At 42.2% G+C, this 17,086-nt stretch overlaps 1 protein-coding gene across 2 annotated transcripts in view; it reads left to right on the forward strand.

The window, feature by feature from the left end:
* Positions 1-17,086, forward strand: part of PLA2G4A (phospholipase A2 group IVA) — a 56,499-nt gene that overhangs the window by 38,388 nt on the left and 1,025 nt on the right. For both annotated transcript variants that reach the window (XM_085882265.1, XM_085882264.1), the window contains 7 exons: positions 4,802-4,916; positions 5,547-5,684; positions 8,110-8,205; positions 8,349-8,636; positions 8,953-9,137; positions 9,386-9,581; positions 16,782-16,936. In XM_085882265.1, the coding sequence (XP_085738391.1) occupies positions 4,802-4,916; positions 5,547-5,684; positions 8,110-8,205; positions 8,349-8,636; positions 8,953-9,137; positions 9,386-9,581; positions 16,782-16,936 (1,173 nt within the window). The remainder of the gene's footprint in view (positions 1-4,801; positions 4,917-5,546; positions 5,685-8,109; positions 8,206-8,348; positions 8,637-8,952; positions 9,138-9,385; positions 9,582-16,781; positions 16,937-17,086) is intronic.

The following is a 17,086-nucleotide window of genomic DNA, read 5'->3' on the forward strand; positions in this document are numbered from 1 at the left end:
TCATGTTACATATGTTTTTGTTACTATGATAATACCTGTTTTTTGCATGCAACTAGCACACTACCCATCGGTTGATTCAATCACCCCCCCCCCCCGACAATGACACACACACACACGCACGCACACACACACACACACACACACACACACACACACACACACACACACACACGCACACACACCTGTGGCCAGTTACATTTTTTACAGTAAGTAAACTTACATATGCAATTCTGACATCTCTTCAACCCGCCCCACCCCACTACCCATCAAAAGTCCTCTCCCCTAACCCCCCTCCAAAAGCTTCAATCTTCCCCTCAACTCTGTCCCATCTTTACTCTACCTATCCCCCCACCCCAATCCCAAATCCCCATCCTCCCCCTCCTAACTCAAAGGCATAAATACCTTCTCGAGTTCAAGCCTTAAACCCCCCCACTCCATTCCCAGCACATTTCCTCAACCCACCCCCCACCCACACCCAAAGTCCTCAAACCCCCTCCCACAAACCCTCAACCACCTCTTCTAAATTTGCCCATCTTTACTTCTCCACTCCCACCAAACCTTAACTCTGTCCTCCCCTCCTCAGCCGGAAATCCTCAACAAAGACCTTTATAATGACGTGTGTTTTATGGTTCCTGGTTGACAGGTAATAAGCTCATTTAAGAGAAAATAGTTGGAAATAATAGCAAGGACATGTGTAACCTCCATGCTAAAAGCCCTGCTTGAGATAATGCCACATGGATATTTGGACATGTGGCATGCGATCAGAGCAGACGTCTATATAAACAACAGACCATTGCCCCCATCGTGGAGACTTATCTTCAGAAGGCTTGTGATGCCTACAGGCTCAAAATTATTTCAACAGTCGCTTTGGTCGTTTTACACTGAAGGGAAAACTTATAGAGAGGGCATGGCGAATGTGAATATGACAGCTCCGAAGATATCTTTGACTTCTTTGACTGCTTAGCAGTAAGCACCAACATGGTGGCCGTAGTTTAGAAATTGTGGGTGGATTAAGGCGAACTGTCCAACCAATGAGTGGAACTCACACATACACACGGATACATGCATGCCTCCTTTTTGGTATAGAAGTCGAGGCTTGTGGTGGAGCGATAACTTACAGTGCCTATCGAAAGTCTACACCCCCTTTCAAAATTTTCACCTTTTCTTACCTTATAGCCTGGAATTAAATTACATTAAATCAAACTTTTTACACATCATAACCTACAACTTCCATGTGAAAAACAAATTGAACAAATTTCATAAAATTAATGAAAAATACAAAACCAGAACATCTTGGTTGGATAAGTGTACACCCCCTTTATAATAGCACCTTATAAATTAGCTAAGGTGTAACAATTCACCTTCAACAAAAATCACACACCAAGTTAATTGGCCTCCACCTGTGATACATTGCAGTGATTCTGATTATTTCAGAATAAAATCAGCTGTTGCTGTAGCTCTGATGGGAAGTGTATTTCACAGCAAAAAGGCTGAACCATGAGCACCAAGTAGCTTTCAAAAGAAAGGCACAGATCAGGGGATGGGTATAAAAGTATTTCAAAGGCCTTGAATATCCCTTGGATTGGTTTGAAGGCTTGAACTTGGAGCACACTCAAGACAATCATGAAGAAGTGGAAAGCGTATGCTACCACCAAGACTCTGCCTAGATCAGGCCATCCCTCCAAAGTGGATGACCAAGCAAGGAGGACACTGATCAGTCAGAGAGGCCACCAAGAGGCTAATGGCAACTTTGAAAGAGCTACATGCTTTTATTGCAAAGACTGGTCACTGTGTGCATGTGACAACAATATCCCAAGCACTCCACCAGTCTGACCTGTATGGTAGGGTGGCAAGAAGGAAGCCATTACTCATAAAATCCCACCTTGGGCCCTTTTGAGGGATGCAAAAAGCAACTCCGGAGATTCTGAAGCCATGTGGAAAAAAGTTTTGTTGTCTAACAAAACCAAGATGGAACCTTTTGGCCCAAATACAAAACGTTACGTTTGGCACAAACCCAATATCACATCACCCAAAGAACACCATCCCCACTGTGAAGCATGGTGGTGACAGCATCATGTTGTGCAGATGTTTCTCATCAGCAGGAATTGGAGCACTTGACAGGATGGAAGTGAAAATGGATGGAGCAATATACAGAAAAATCCTCGAGGAAAACCTGCTGCCCTCTGCAAGAAAGCTGAAATTGGGACGGAAGTTCACCTTTCGGCATGACAACAACCCGACGCACACAGCCAAAGCTACACTTGGGTGGCTAAGGAACAAAAAGATAAATGTCCTTGAGTGGCCCAGTCAGAGCCCTGACTTCAATCCAATTGAAAATCTGTGGCATGACTTGAAGATTCCTGTTCATCAAAGCTCTCCACCTAACTTGATTGAGCTTGAACAGTTTTGTACAGAAGAATGGGCAAATATTGCCCAATCAAGGTGTGCAAAGTTGGTAGAAACCTATCCCAACAGACTCATAGCTATAATTGCTGTCAAAGGTGTTTCCACCAAGTATTAACTTATGGGGGTGGAAACTCATCCAACCGAGATATTCTAGTTTTGTATTTTTCATTACTTTTCTGAAATTTGTAGAATTTGTTTTTCACTTGGAAGTTGTGGGTTATGATGTGTAAATAAAGGTGGAAAAGTTTGATTTAATGACATTTAATTCCAGGCTGCAAGGTAAGAAAAGGTGAAAATTTTGAAAAGGGTGTGTAGACTTTCTATCGGCACTGTAGAAGGGATCAGGACATAAAAGAACAAAAGGAACAGCAGAAAGCAGGGAGGGGAGCACACCAACAGCATGGTTGAAAGACAAAATAGAGTGAGACTTCGACAAATAAGGGATGTGCGGAAGAATAAGGGGTAAGAGAGGACATACGGGGTGGACAACATGGATACAGAAGCAAATTCTGTATCCTCTTTTTTGTCCCACTTGTCGAACCAGCTTCCACATTGTCTTCAATCTCATTCCTCCTTCTCAGTCTTCAAAACAGTTGTTCACCACCATCTCAGGTCATCCCAAATCCAAAGCCATGATCTTTTCTACCCAAATTAACCTTCCGCAAGCCCACCTCTTTCCAAGTTTCCAGTTTTAGCTTCCTGAGTTTTTTTTTTTTGTATACATAGTCGAGGCTTGTGGAAGAGATAGTACAAGTACACTGAGTGGATCAAGACACAACAGGACAAAAATAACAGTTGAGAGAGAGAGAGAGAGAGAGAGAGAGAGAGAGAGAGAGAGAGAGAGAGAGAGAGAGAGAGAGAGAGAGAGAGAGAGAGGCAGAGAGAGAGGCAGAGAGAGAGAGGCAGAGAGAGAGGCACAGAGAGAGAGAGGCACAGAGAGAGAGAGAGAGCAGGAAATACCAACAGCAGAATTGAAGGCCAAGACAGAGGCAGACTTGGAGAAACAATGGGTGTCAGATGTCACGGTCCGTTCGGAGAGAGTGAGAGAGAGAGAGTGAGAGAGAGTGAGAGAGAGAGAGTGAGAGAGAGAGAGAGAGAGAGAGAGAGAGAGAGAGAGAGAGAGAGAGAGAGAGAGAGAGAGAGAGAGAGAGAGAGAGAGAGCAGGAAATACCAACAGCAGAATTGAAGGCAAAGACAGATGCAGACTTGGAGAAACAATGGGTGTCAGATGTGACAGTCCGTTAGGAGAGAGCGAGAGAGAGAGAGAGAGTAAGAGTGTGAGATTTAGCAGGATTGAAAGACATATTCCATGTGTTTGAATAGCTTGTGATTTTGTCAATGGCTGAAGAGAAGGAAGATGATGCTGCCTGCCCTTCTGAAGGATGAGGAATCTCTTGGCCGAGGATGTAATCATCAGCAGAGACAAACTGCCTTGGGTACTCCCACCTTAACAGGGGGAGGAGATGAAAGGACCGAGGGTAAATAATTGGTTGAGCAGAGCAGAAAGAGATTGTGAAAAAGCAGTGGAGCACTTTTTTAGGACACGTAACTTGATGCGGTCCAGTCCAGTTGCAGAATCAAAGTCAAAGGTTGCCAGAAACTTCACCTTCTTAGGTGTGAAAGATACAGGAGTAGTTGAGTGCGACTGGGAAGGGTGGGTACAGGGAGTGAGGGGTGGGGACACAAGATTTGGAAGCAAACACAGAATTCAGGCATTCGGCCTTCTCACGAGTGGAATTGGCTGTGGTGCCATTTGAAGTGAGGGAAGGGATTGAGGGGGGAGCACACTCCAGAGACAGACTTAACAAGGTGCCACTCGATTTTAGAGGAGGGAGGCAAGTTTGGAAGTTCATTCTTGAGATTGGACGGTTGTTGTTTTCTGACAGATGTTGTTAAAGCAACTGCCTCACCACAGGATTCACTGCCATCTTGATTATAATTGTGCTTTTTAACATTCTGATTGTTCCTCTGCAATTTAGTTCTGCTTAAATCTCTGATTCTTCCTTTCATTGTCTTAACCAATTTATTTGATGAAATGATTAATTTCAAAGCATATTTGTGCCCTTATTGATTGCAATGTCATTAACTCTTTTGACATTAAACTGAAGAAGGAACTTGCATTGATCATGTGTTCCTCTTTGCTTCCTCCAGACATCATCTTCCCCCATCCTCTTCCTCTTCCCCATCATCTTCCCCCATTCTCTTCTCATCCTCCACCCTACCTGCCATCGTTTTCTCGTCCTTTTTCACAACTATCATTTTTGTTTTCCTCTCTGGTGCTGTCATTACAATATCTCATTCACCTCTTTATTTTGAAAACTGTTCTCAAGGATGTGAACCTTTGTCTTTGTTTGTGTTCTTGTCCATATACACTCCCACAATCTGTCTCATTCAGCGCATGGACAAAAAGCTGTCAGACATGTGCTCAAAGGTGACTGGTGGACAAGTTCCACTTCCTCTTTTCACTTGTCTGCACGTCAAACCGGATGTCTCCGAGATCATATATGCAGGTTTGTTTGTTGTAATTTGTCCTTCCATGCACGTGAAATTGAAGTGGTCAGACATGATTAATTGGTTACATTATGACGTCTGTAGAACTTAAATTCAGGTCCTCCATCCTGATGGTGTTTTTAATAAGAATATATGGGTTTTTTTCATAAGTTCACTGCAGGAGGAGGCTATTATTGTGGTCACGAAGCCTGTATGCTACGACTGCCAAACTATGGTTGTTCATCCGTGCTTCATTATTTTTAAATGCTGATTGTCAAGCAAATGAGTAGCACGTACCATTTTAATACTCTCATGGTATGACTCGACTGGGGTTCAAAATCCCAGACTCAGAGCAGACGCTCTCATCATTATGCCACCGAGTCTGGTTCCACGCATCCTCCATCGCTTCTAATCATAATTTCTTCATCTCTTGTCTATCACTGTCCGAGAATAGCAACGCCTCCTGACCGTCATTTTTTAAAATTGGTCACACGCAGGTCACTAGTCTGTGCAAAAAGTGGTGTAAAGATGAGAGCTCAAAAGCAATTTGCACCACAATGATTCTTACATTAACTGGCTCACGATACAGGAACTCTGCCAATGCACGTGAAGAGGGTAGTAATGGTAGTAATGAGGTTTTTGCCTTTCAGACTGGGTGGAGTTCAGTCCGTATGAGATCGGGATGTCGAAGTACGGCACCTTTATGCCTCCGCGTTTGTTCGGGAGCAAGTTTTTCAAGGGCATCGCTGTGAAGATGTACGACGAGTACCCTCTGCACTTCCTCATGGGTACGCTGGCTGCCTGGTGGGTATGCCACCACAGGGGACCTTTCAGGAGAGTTGTTGGCCTCCAAACTTTGCAAATGCTTCTGTGGTCCATGTAACGAAAAGCTCCTTAAACGGGATAAACGTTAAGCTTATCAGAGCAGTAGAAAATCCACTGTGAAATCGGATTCCAAACCTGCCACACTTTGGGAATTTCACAGTATGTCATTGAAAGGGTAGAGAAAGTCTCGGGCCTTGCTACCTCCACCACCAAAGGTGGAAGGAGGTTCTGTTTTTACCCCTGTTTGTCTGTCTGATAGCAGGATGTCTCAAAAAGTTGCAGATGGACTCAAATGAAACTTGGTGGAAAGGTTTGGTGTGTGACGAAGACAAATTGGTTTGATTTTGGTGAATATCCGGATCTGGCTACTGGAATTTTTAAAGCGATTCTCCATCATTGAGAGATTGGGCCAAAAATGATATGTACAACGATAAGTCAAAACGTTGTGGACGGATTCGGACGAAAATTGGTGTGTGACAAGGAATGATTGATTCGATTTTGGTGAAGATCTGGATCCGGGTGGAGGTATGCACTCTGCCGAGTGCCCATCCCGTTGCTTGTGTATTGCATGTACTGTTTAAAGCTTTAAAAAAAATCTACCTGCTCAGAAAAGTTATTTTTTTAGTGATGCTACCTTTTCAAAGGTTGCACTGCAGTGTCCATTTCAAGTTGATGTCAAGCCTTGGTCTTCGTGGAAGCAGCTGCTTTGATTTACCTATCAGGGTTTTGTCTACCTCTGGCTCTTTTCACTTGTTCAGCTGGATCTGAGCCCTGCATTCTTTGGCTCCTCTTTGGCTGGTTTTGTTGTTTCACGAAGAAAGGAAGTTCAAAGGGTGTGGTGGGGTTCTCAAAAGGCCTATCAAAACTCCGGTTTCAAAAACTTCTTTCACTGGCACACAAAGCATAAGAACGTTGATTCAACATTGAATAAACTAAGGACGCCTCTGAGCTGCGTCGAGTTTGGGTTCGATTCCTGACCCGAACTCTAAATTGTCACATCGGGGCTTCGCGGGCAGGCTGTTGCATCACCAAACGTACCATCCCTCGAATGGATATTAAGCCGGAGGACCCGTCTGCCAGCATAACGTGGTGGACATCACAAATTCCACGATTTAATTTGTGAAGAATAGATGATTTATCACCAACATCCTGAACAAATCCAAATCCCTCCTTTCTAAATTCCAAATTCCTGTCCAAATTAGTTCCATTCCAACATCAGGCCGAGCCAACCAGTTCGTCAAAGACTTGAGCCAAGTTCACATGCCTCTTGAGCCACTGACCCTACACTGTGGAACAAGGCATAACCTGAAGTTGAAGAAGCACTATACGAAGATGGAGAAGAAAAAAGGAGAAGAAGAGTAAATAGTCAGTTTCTAAAATATATGATGATATGAATATTCTTCCTTCTATAGATCTGTAGTACTTCACAATACAGTATTTACCATAAATACCCACATACTATAAGCATAAGTTATTATTCTCACAGTTTGTATTTCACTGTGTCAACCGTATGAATATGCCCTGGTGTTGCATCCAATAGCATCTCAGAGCCATCCACTTGTATGTATTGCACATTGTCATGCTACCTCATTACCTCCTCCACCGGAGGTGAAGGAGGTTATGTTTCACCCCTTTTTTAAGTGATTCTTCACCCATTGAGAGATAGGGCCAAAAGCGATATCTAGCACGGTATCTCAAAAAGTTGTGGACGGATTCGGACGAAACTTGGTCGACAGGTTGGGTGTGTGACAAGGACGAATTGATTGGATTTTTGGTGAAGATCTGAATCCGGTTCTGGATATGAGAATTATTTAATTTTTCAAGTGATTCTTCACCATTGAGAGATAAGGCTAAAAACGATCTTGGACTGTATAGCATGGTATTTCAAAAATGTATTGGGACCGATATGTTCTTATGGATCAGGCATTACGTGGTGGAGGTATGCGCTCTACCGAATACCCTTCTAGTTCTCGTCTGATTCATCCAAAGGTGCATTTGATAACTGACCATTGCAGCATGGGTGACATCACAAATGATTGGTGTTAATAAGACAAACGTCACGTTCTGTTCTGTTGTTGCGTATGGCAGCTTGACTACCAGGTAGCTTTCATTTCTTGGAAGCATGGCTGTGCCACTGGTGCAATGCCCCCTGTTACCAGTAAGCTCGGAAGGATGGTAGGCTGAGTCAACCTGCCTGGTGTTAATTCAACGATTCCAGGCAATTGAACTGAAGATCCTCAGATCTTAAGATCTCAAGCCATCCACCATAACCATTAAGCCAACACCAGACTAACTACCCCCTTGATTCAATGGTAACTAAAAATGCTAATAAGATGAGGATAACCTGCCATGTTCACGTGTTTACATGTGTGCACTTGTGTGTGGTAGGTGTGTGGGGCAGTGCCTTCTCCATTCTCTTCAACCGAGTCTTTCGTTTTGCCAACAAGCACAACAACTCCACGAAGAGCATGGAGGAGGAGATCGGTGAGATGACTAGAGGCCATCGCATGTTTATTAGTCATACACAGGCACCAAAAGTGGCCACATGACCAAAATGGCATTGACACACTGCTCAACAATCCCGTTTCTGGCTCATTTTTCCGTCTGCCTTTGTCCCTTGCGTGCAGACAACCTCAAGGTGAAAAACATTGCATCGCAGGATGAGAACGATAGTGATGAGGATGAGGTAGATGCAGGATGCATCAGTCCGATGAATGATGCTGCCGGAACCACCTGGGTCCAACGCACACTCCATAGGCTTGTGGGTGACACGACTTTGTTCACGTCACGAGAAGGTCGTGCTGGCAAAGTATTCAATTTCATGCGGGGCCTGATTCTTGGTGAAGGGGGCTTCCCCTCATCTCCACTGCTGTCTCCTCAGAAGTCAGAGACCGATGGTGATTTTGCTGTTGCAGGTACTGTGAAAGTGAAAGAATGTCCGTTGCCTCTTTGGGGGTGGGGATAGGAGACGTTGAGGTGCTATGGAGTCTTTACAAAAAAATGTTTAAATTTTTATATATATATATATATATATATATATATATATATATATATATATATATATATATATATATATATATATATATATATATATATATATATATATATGTATTGCAATCTTTCTCCATAAATGAATTAAGATACTGCAGTGTTTGCTTCTTGGAGTGAAATGTTCTTCTTCCTCTTTGGGTGGGCTCAATGCATCATGTCCTGTTTTGGTGTCACTCTCAGATCCAGATGAGTTTGAGCAGATCCACGAACCACTGGACGTGCGTAGAAAAAAGATCCACGTGGTAGACAGTGGTCTCACCTTCAACCTCCCTTTTCCACTGGTGCTGCGGCCTCAGCGTTCTGTGGATGTCATCCTGTCTTTCGACTTCTCTGCCAGGCCCAGCGACTGCAGCCGTCCCTTTAAGGTGAGCCATTAACTCTCTGCTTTTCCGTTTATTTTCACACTGATGTTGAGGTATGTGTGAGAGCCGGTCCCCATTTCAGACCATACCTGTCCTATAGACCGCTCACCCACCAAAGTCTCCCACCCATTTTAAAAGCCTTGTTTTCCTCTACCAGCAATCTTCATAATCCCTAAATCCTCTATATTTTCCAATTCTCACAAAATGTCATTCCTATTGCTCACCCGATTACCAATCACCCCCACCACAAGGAGCTGCTACTAGCACGAAAATGGGCAAAAATGCACAAGCTGCCCTTCCCTCACATCGACGAGGGCGTTTTTGATCGTGAGGGCCTACAGGAGTGCTACTTGTTTGCCCCAAAGGATAAGTTGAACAATCCCAACTGCCCGATTGTGCTGCATTTTGTTCTTGCCAACATAAATTTCCGCACGTACAAGGCTCCAGGTAAGCCCCACAGGTCATGCTGCAAACCCCCACTTCCTTTCCTCACTGCATGTTGTGCCTTTTACCCTATCTGTTGTTTCTACTTTATTTAAAATCTTTACAGTGGCCCAATTTGGCTCATAGAGGAGTGCGACTTCTACATGAATCATCAGGACATGAGGAGACAATGGAAACTTACATATCATGTGTGACATTTCAACATGTGATCCAGGTCTCATGAACAACGGGCCAATATGGGTTAGGGATGCCAAACAGGCTAACGTTATTGCCTCCAGGCCTTCATGCAAATGTATGGTTTCATCATCATCAAGGTGTTTTCTCAACCCATGGAGTTCTTCTTTGGACCTGCCGCCCTCGCTAGAGATTGTGAATAACCTGTCCGTCAGATAGAGAAACTATCTCTCCATTATAGATGCATAATAGCAATGTGTGTGGAAATTAGATCTTCATTATTAACAGGAAAAGGTATTCCACAACTTTTTATAAGCAGCAGAGGAAGGAAAAGGATCAAATCCGACAAAGAAGAGTCTTTGAAGGTTTCCCGTTCATCACGTTGGTGGTGATGTGAATTTATAGTGTCTGTGGATGCCAGATACTTTACTAGATCATGAAAGGTGGTGAATTTACTCTGGCACAAGCAGCAACTTCCAAGGTTGGGGATGAGGGGGTCACTTGAATTGGTAGGAAAACGATCCATACCCTCCTTTGCAACTTCACCACTTCCATTGCTTACCAAATCAAGTATGATGGTCACCGTAAGGGTTTCGACCTTCGGCCCTTCATCGAGCACACTGATGTACATGTTTGGATCTTCTCCAAGTGGCCGTGTGTAATACAACTGAGCAACAAATATGAACGAGTCATTTGAGCTGTCGCATATAGGGGCTGTTTCACAATGAGGGTACCAAGTTTGTCTCACAACCACTAAAAATTCAAACTCAATATTTTTTATACTTTTATTTCTCCAAATCCAACATTGTTAATTACAATACTTAAATCCAAGTTTTTGGAGCATCTGAATGAATATTTCTTATTAAAAATAATACTCCAAGGATGTTAGGAGAGTATTTTTTTAAACTACAACAGTCATTAATACAATTCAACTATAACCACAAAATAACAACACTATCAAACTTCAGTGGTTTCCATATGTTCCACAATTATTATTCCATTACTGGAATTATGATTCAGTATACAAATGAAGTATATTTGTAGAAATATCAATAAAAGACTGAACTAAGTTACAAATATCCAGAAAAAAAAGATATGTTTTAATTACCACTGTCACTAATAGCACTGCATAGAATGGAATTTAGCACAAAATTTTAAAACTACATGTACTTTTCTACATATTCTGAAAAAAATTACTAATTTACCTCTGAAAATAAAAGTTTACCACCACAATGAAAAATATGAAGAAAATCACATATTTCTTCCAGACAGGACATAATTTTTTGACATGAAGCAATACATTCTGTACAAGATATAACGGCAAAGTAATACATTTATCTTATAATGCCAATACAAAATACACCTAGTAAGTGAATTGTTGTTGTTTGTGGATTGTGCCTTAATGTCTTCCTTTTTGTTTTTCTTTCGCTGTTCTCTCTTACTTGCTGCCCACTTCCTTCTGCATTCCTTCAATTCATTATCTGTCTTCTTGTTGGAAGTTGATGCATATTTTCTCTTCCTTTCAGCATCTCTGGCGAGATATTATTTGTCTATCTGGATTATTTTCCTTTAATTTGCGGCGAGATTTTGCAGCAACACTTTGGGGAATGCTGCTTGGAGTTGCATCTTTAGCAGTCGCACGACAACGTGTATGACATGTCCAATTAAACTTGACTGTCAGAGTTTGTGACATTGTTAGTGCACAGCTGTTGTGATTACTTATTACTTGATCTGGATCTGGATCTGTAATAACAACAGTTAGTTATGGTTTACTGCCATAATGATTCTTTACCAGTATTATAACCAAGCTATATCCTTACCACTATGGTTTGGGTATAATACTAAAGCAGTAACCACTATAGCAGTAAAATGCTACAACTACAGGAGAGTGAGGGGTTATTCTAACTGCCACCACTGTTTTCCACCACCAGCAGTTGATTAATCTGCAAGCAGAAAAGTAGAAAATCTACATAAAGCAACAGGCATACATACGTCAAATATTTTTGTCCTCTCCGGAAAGTAATATTATGGGTTCCTTTATGGCTTGTATTGTACCAAATATCTGTATATTATTATTTGGGTGTAACTATATGTGATGACAGATGTTACTACATATTTATTTTTGTAAAAAGTGATCATACGGTAGGAATTATGTCGTATTTCTTTCTCAGACAACTAAGCATGTTCCAGGAAGCCCAGGTTTAGCCTTCAAAAACTAGAGTAAATGTGTTAAAAGTAATCAAATTCAGCATACTTTATAAACAATAGTCAATATTGTGCTGGATGAAGCAATAATTGTACAAAATTCAATGTCATTTCATGTGATTAATCTCCTGTTGAATGCCATTGAATAACTTTCTGGAGAGGACATTTTTGACATGGACATTCAATCAGTCTTGTAACAAGATAAATTACATCAATGTAAATACCTTTTACTGATAATGGATATTCATGACCATGTCAACCTTACAAAACATCAAAATCTATAGCCAGCAAGTAGTTTCCTTATAACTCGTGGCAGTTTAGGTGTTTCCGGAGAGGACACATTTTTGACGGACACATGTAAGGCAATCTGTGCAGGCCATGCAAATAGGTTATTGGTTACACTCAAACTTTGTAGCATAATATCAGTGCAGGTATATACACACTTGGTAAAACACACAATAAACTTTTTAAAAGACCCTTTATTTATATCAAAAAATTCTTCTACAATATGCATTTCCAGAGAGGACATTTTTTGACGGACGAACGGTGGGACATATTTATTGAGGGTGAAATAAATATTCATTGTCTGAAACGAATAATATGTTGTGGAGAAAGTACAGAAGAGGTATTAAATTGATGCAACAACAAATAAAAGTCCCAATTTTTGCTTGTATTTGTTTATACACTGTGAATGCAGTGTACCTGGAGAAAATGAGACAGCTATTTGTCAAAAAATGGCAACTTTTATGCCATTCTGCCAAAAATTGACATTTTTTGTTAAATAAAAAGTGGTCCAAGTTGTGCCATCACTCGTACCAACTAATGGCCCTAATGACAGAGATACTACAGCCTCTCATTTAGCTATTTAGCATGCAAGGGTACAAAATACCAGAAATGACCATGACTATGAGACAGCCCATAGACTATAGAGGGTCTCATTCAGTGGGTTCTGCATGGTATTCACTCATGATTTAACCCGTTCATTCCCATTCCCAACGCATCCATAAAACAACCTACAGACCAATGTCAATGCTCGAAATCATTGTTTGGTTATGTTTAATAAGATTATAAAGAAATCCAGCAGATGTGAAGCCTTGCAAGTATGTGACTTGAATGTGGATCCCCATAAAGGATGCAAGCGGATAACTTGTGGGCTGAAGGACCTCGACCCTGTCACCGTGTTTGGGTGGAATGGGGTACGAGTGGATCCTGTAGATGTGACTATATCAACCTGGCCATGGTTAGATGCCAACTCTCTTACACTCACATGTAAGCTGCTTTGGAGAGTCTTCAGGCATTGCTTTGAGGTTACGGGGTTCACCTTGGCTATCGGCGTTTGATTTATGGTTGGGGCGTACATGGCTGTTCTGAAATTACAGGTGGATTAGTAAGCTTTCTTAGAACTCCGTTGCCCTGCATTTTCATGAGGTTGGTGGAAGGATTTTAAAGGGTTAGTATATAATACAAGAGAACCACGAGCCTCGACTTTGTATACATCAAAAGGGTTATTGTGTTGAGAAAATTGTGCATACTTTTGTTGTGTTCAAAGCAATTTCTGGAATTTGATGTTCATGGATTTTCATGACTTACTGGGAAGCCTGATGTTTCACGACTTGTATGATGCAATCCATAATTTTTGGACAAAAGATGCAACACTAACCTTTTACCATATGACATAACCTATTACCATTTTCAACAACAATGGTGTCATATTCTGTGGCAAGTTGGTTGGCTTCCCAATCAGAGGGGCTTCTCTCATTGGTTGTAACCTCCTTAAGTGAGTGTCAGAAAGTCGATCGGAGTTCTGCCATGGTCCAAGTATGTCCTTCATTTCACTCGGATAACGTTTCGAGATCGAACCTCCTGGCATAACCGAACCACCAAGCAAAACTGAACCACCCCATATAGCCGAACCACCCCGCATAACCGAACCACCCCACATAACTGAACCACCAAGCGTAACAGAACCACCAAGCGTAACCGAACCACCAAGCAGAACTGAACCACCAAGTGTAACCGAACCACCAAGCATAACTGAACCACCCCAGATAACCGAACCATCCTGCATAACCGAACCACCCCGCATAACCGAACCACCCCGCATAACGGAACCACCCCACATAACTGAACCACCAAGCGTAACCGAACCACCAAGCATAACCGAACCACCCCGCATAACCAAACCACCCCGCATAACCAAACCACCCCACATAACTGAACCACCAAGCGTAACCGAACCACCAAGCATAACTGAACCACCCCACATAACTGAACCACCCCGCTTAACCGAACCACCCCCCATAACCGAACCACCCCGCATAACTGAACCACCCCCCATAACCGAACCACCCCGCTTAACCCAACCACCCCCATAACCGAACCACCCTCCATAACCGAACCACCCCGCATAACCGAACCACCCCGCATAACCGAACCACCCCGCATAACCGAACCACCCCGCATAACCGAACCACCCCCCATAACCGAACCACCAAGAGTAACCGAACCACCCCACATAACCGAACCACCAAGCATAACCGAACCACCCCGCATAACCGAACCACCCCGCCTCTTGTGATTTGATGTTATGCTCAAGATCAGTCAATAATGACATCCAATAATATCACAATGGAATGAATGTTTCAAAAGGCCAATAATGTGCGTAAAAGCACCATGTACTTGGGTCATGTTCCTCCCACCTTCCCACAGGTAAACAGTGGTACGATGTCCTCACATGCAGCTCTGGAGCCTGTGAATCAATGGGTTGTGACATTAAACAGACCAGCTTGCTTGGAGATCTTAGCCAAAAAAGAAACATTTTGAGCATATTTTGGCAAATTCACTCCACAACTGGTTTACATTAACAAATGTTACTTTGGCTGAGGAGCAGACAGTGCATTTACTTCCCGAGTAACAAATAGTTATTTGAAGGTGAATTTTTGTTGTGTTAAAGGTTATGGATCTACCAAACTACAACCTCCACAAAGTCAGGGGCTAAAGGCAGGTCAAAGGTTAAAGGAGAAGTGATGAACTATCAGGATGTAATCGTCAGGTCATTTACAAAATGGACCAAAAAAAATGTTGTATTTTTATACACCCTGTGTTCTCCTGGTCTAGCTCCTCCACGAGCAGGAGGAGCGAGACCACAGAACAGACCAGGACATAGCAAAACTAAAATAAACAGTGTAAGGGAGGGGGGTGGGCGGTGGAGGAACATGCCAACAGCAGGGTGGAGGGCCAAACTCGAGGGAGAGTTGGATGAATAAAGGACATGGGGGAAGAATGAGAGCAAGAGGAGGACAACACAGGGGGTGAACAACCTAGACACAGCCACAAACTCTCAATCACAGAAGTGGAAGGGAAAACTGGGGAATAAGCAGAAATGGAACAAAAGTAATAATAACAATTTATAAAGAGGATGGGGGAGGGAGTGGGAACACAGTAACCGAGAAATATGGAAGAAGGTGGATTTGGGAAGGATTAATGAGGGTCGAAAAGATCCTGGGTGTGGATGGGGACATGACCCTGAAATGGTCGTGAACAAACTGTCTTGAAGCCCTGGAAGGTCGAACAAGATTGAACAGACTGAGGAAGTCGGTTCCACAGACGTAAAATAGAGTGAACGAGTGGAGGTAAGCAGTGAGTCTGGATTTCGGGAGTTTCACCAGATGACTGGGTCACGAGCAGATCATGTGCAGCCTGCAAGGAACTTGGTGGAGGAAAGGAGGGGGGGCAGAGAACAGAGTCAAGGGTGAAAAGCTAGAAAGGAGGTGGTAGAGGACAGAGACCACCTACCTGTCTCTGATGTGAAAGTAATAGGCGCAGAGACTCAGCTTCATCAAGGGGGATACTTATGATTTTAAAGGGATTGGTTTCCATGGTAACATGCTGAGCAAGGTATGAGGCAGGAGCACCGGTCCAAAGGGAAGAGCAGTGCTCCATCAAGCTGTGGATGAAGGCCTTGAAAGAAGACAAAAGTTCAGATATGTCAAGGAAATACTTTGGCATATCTGAACTTCAATCGTCGGACCGGTTTCATCATTTATTGGCGAGTCATTAGTGACAGCGTTGACAGAAAAACTGTCCGGCCAAGTCATACTAAAGACTTTAAAAAGGGTACATGCTGCTTCCTTGCTTCGTGAATAGCATTTGAATCGATATAGAATGGACAAACAAGGCTGCTGTGAAGGCAATGGCAAACCACCCTTGCCCAGAAACTGCTTGGGTAGCACCAACACCTTTTAAGGAGTATGGTACATCAAAAAAAGAAAAAAGTATATATATATATACATATATATATATATATATATATATATATATATATATATACATATATATATATATATATACATATATATATATATATATATATATATATATATATATATATATATATATATATATATATATATATATATATATATATATATATATATATATATATATATATATATATATATATATATATATATATATGTGGTGTGGCCTTCTCCATGACCGCTTGGTGGGTGGGTCCATTTTTCTTTGCGGAGGAAACAGTGATGTCAACAATTTACCTGAATATGTTGGAAGGATTCACCTTCCCACAGATATATATGAATTTTAACTCTCATAAGAAAATCATTTATTTTCTGGACCATCTAGTTACAGCTTGTCCACATACATTGTGTTATAAGGTTTATTTTCTTAGTCCACTCATCATCTCAACTCCATTTTGAACCTAATTATCATAATCACACCATTCCACCTCACTTTAGCCATCATACAACCTATGCAACTCATCAAACTCCACATGACACTTTTGTCTCCGCTGACCCATCCCAGGTGTGCTACGAACCCCAGAAGAAAAGGATTTTGCTGACTTTGAAATTTTTGATGACCCAGACAGTCCTTACTCGACTTTTAATTTCCACTATTCTCGCCAGGCCTTCCAAAAGCTTCATGACCTCATGGAATTCAACACGTTGAACAACTTGCAGGTTGGCAGTCCCTATCGCATGGATCCTTGGAATGAAAATGCTGTGATCTCTGGATTCGTTACATCTTGTATGACCTTTTGTAATGGCTAAGGTGGTCCTTGTGGTACTGTCTGGCTGGGCTGAATCGACAGACTGAATTTCTTTACCTTG

This window comes from Eptatretus burgeri, chromosome 5 (genome assembly GCF_056783735.1).
Source record: "Eptatretus burgeri isolate ZD-2024b chromosome 5, Ebu_testis_v1, whole genome shotgun sequence".
NCBI classification, from domain to species: domain Eukaryota; kingdom Metazoa; phylum Chordata; class Myxini; order Myxiniformes; family Myxinidae; genus Eptatretus; species Eptatretus burgeri.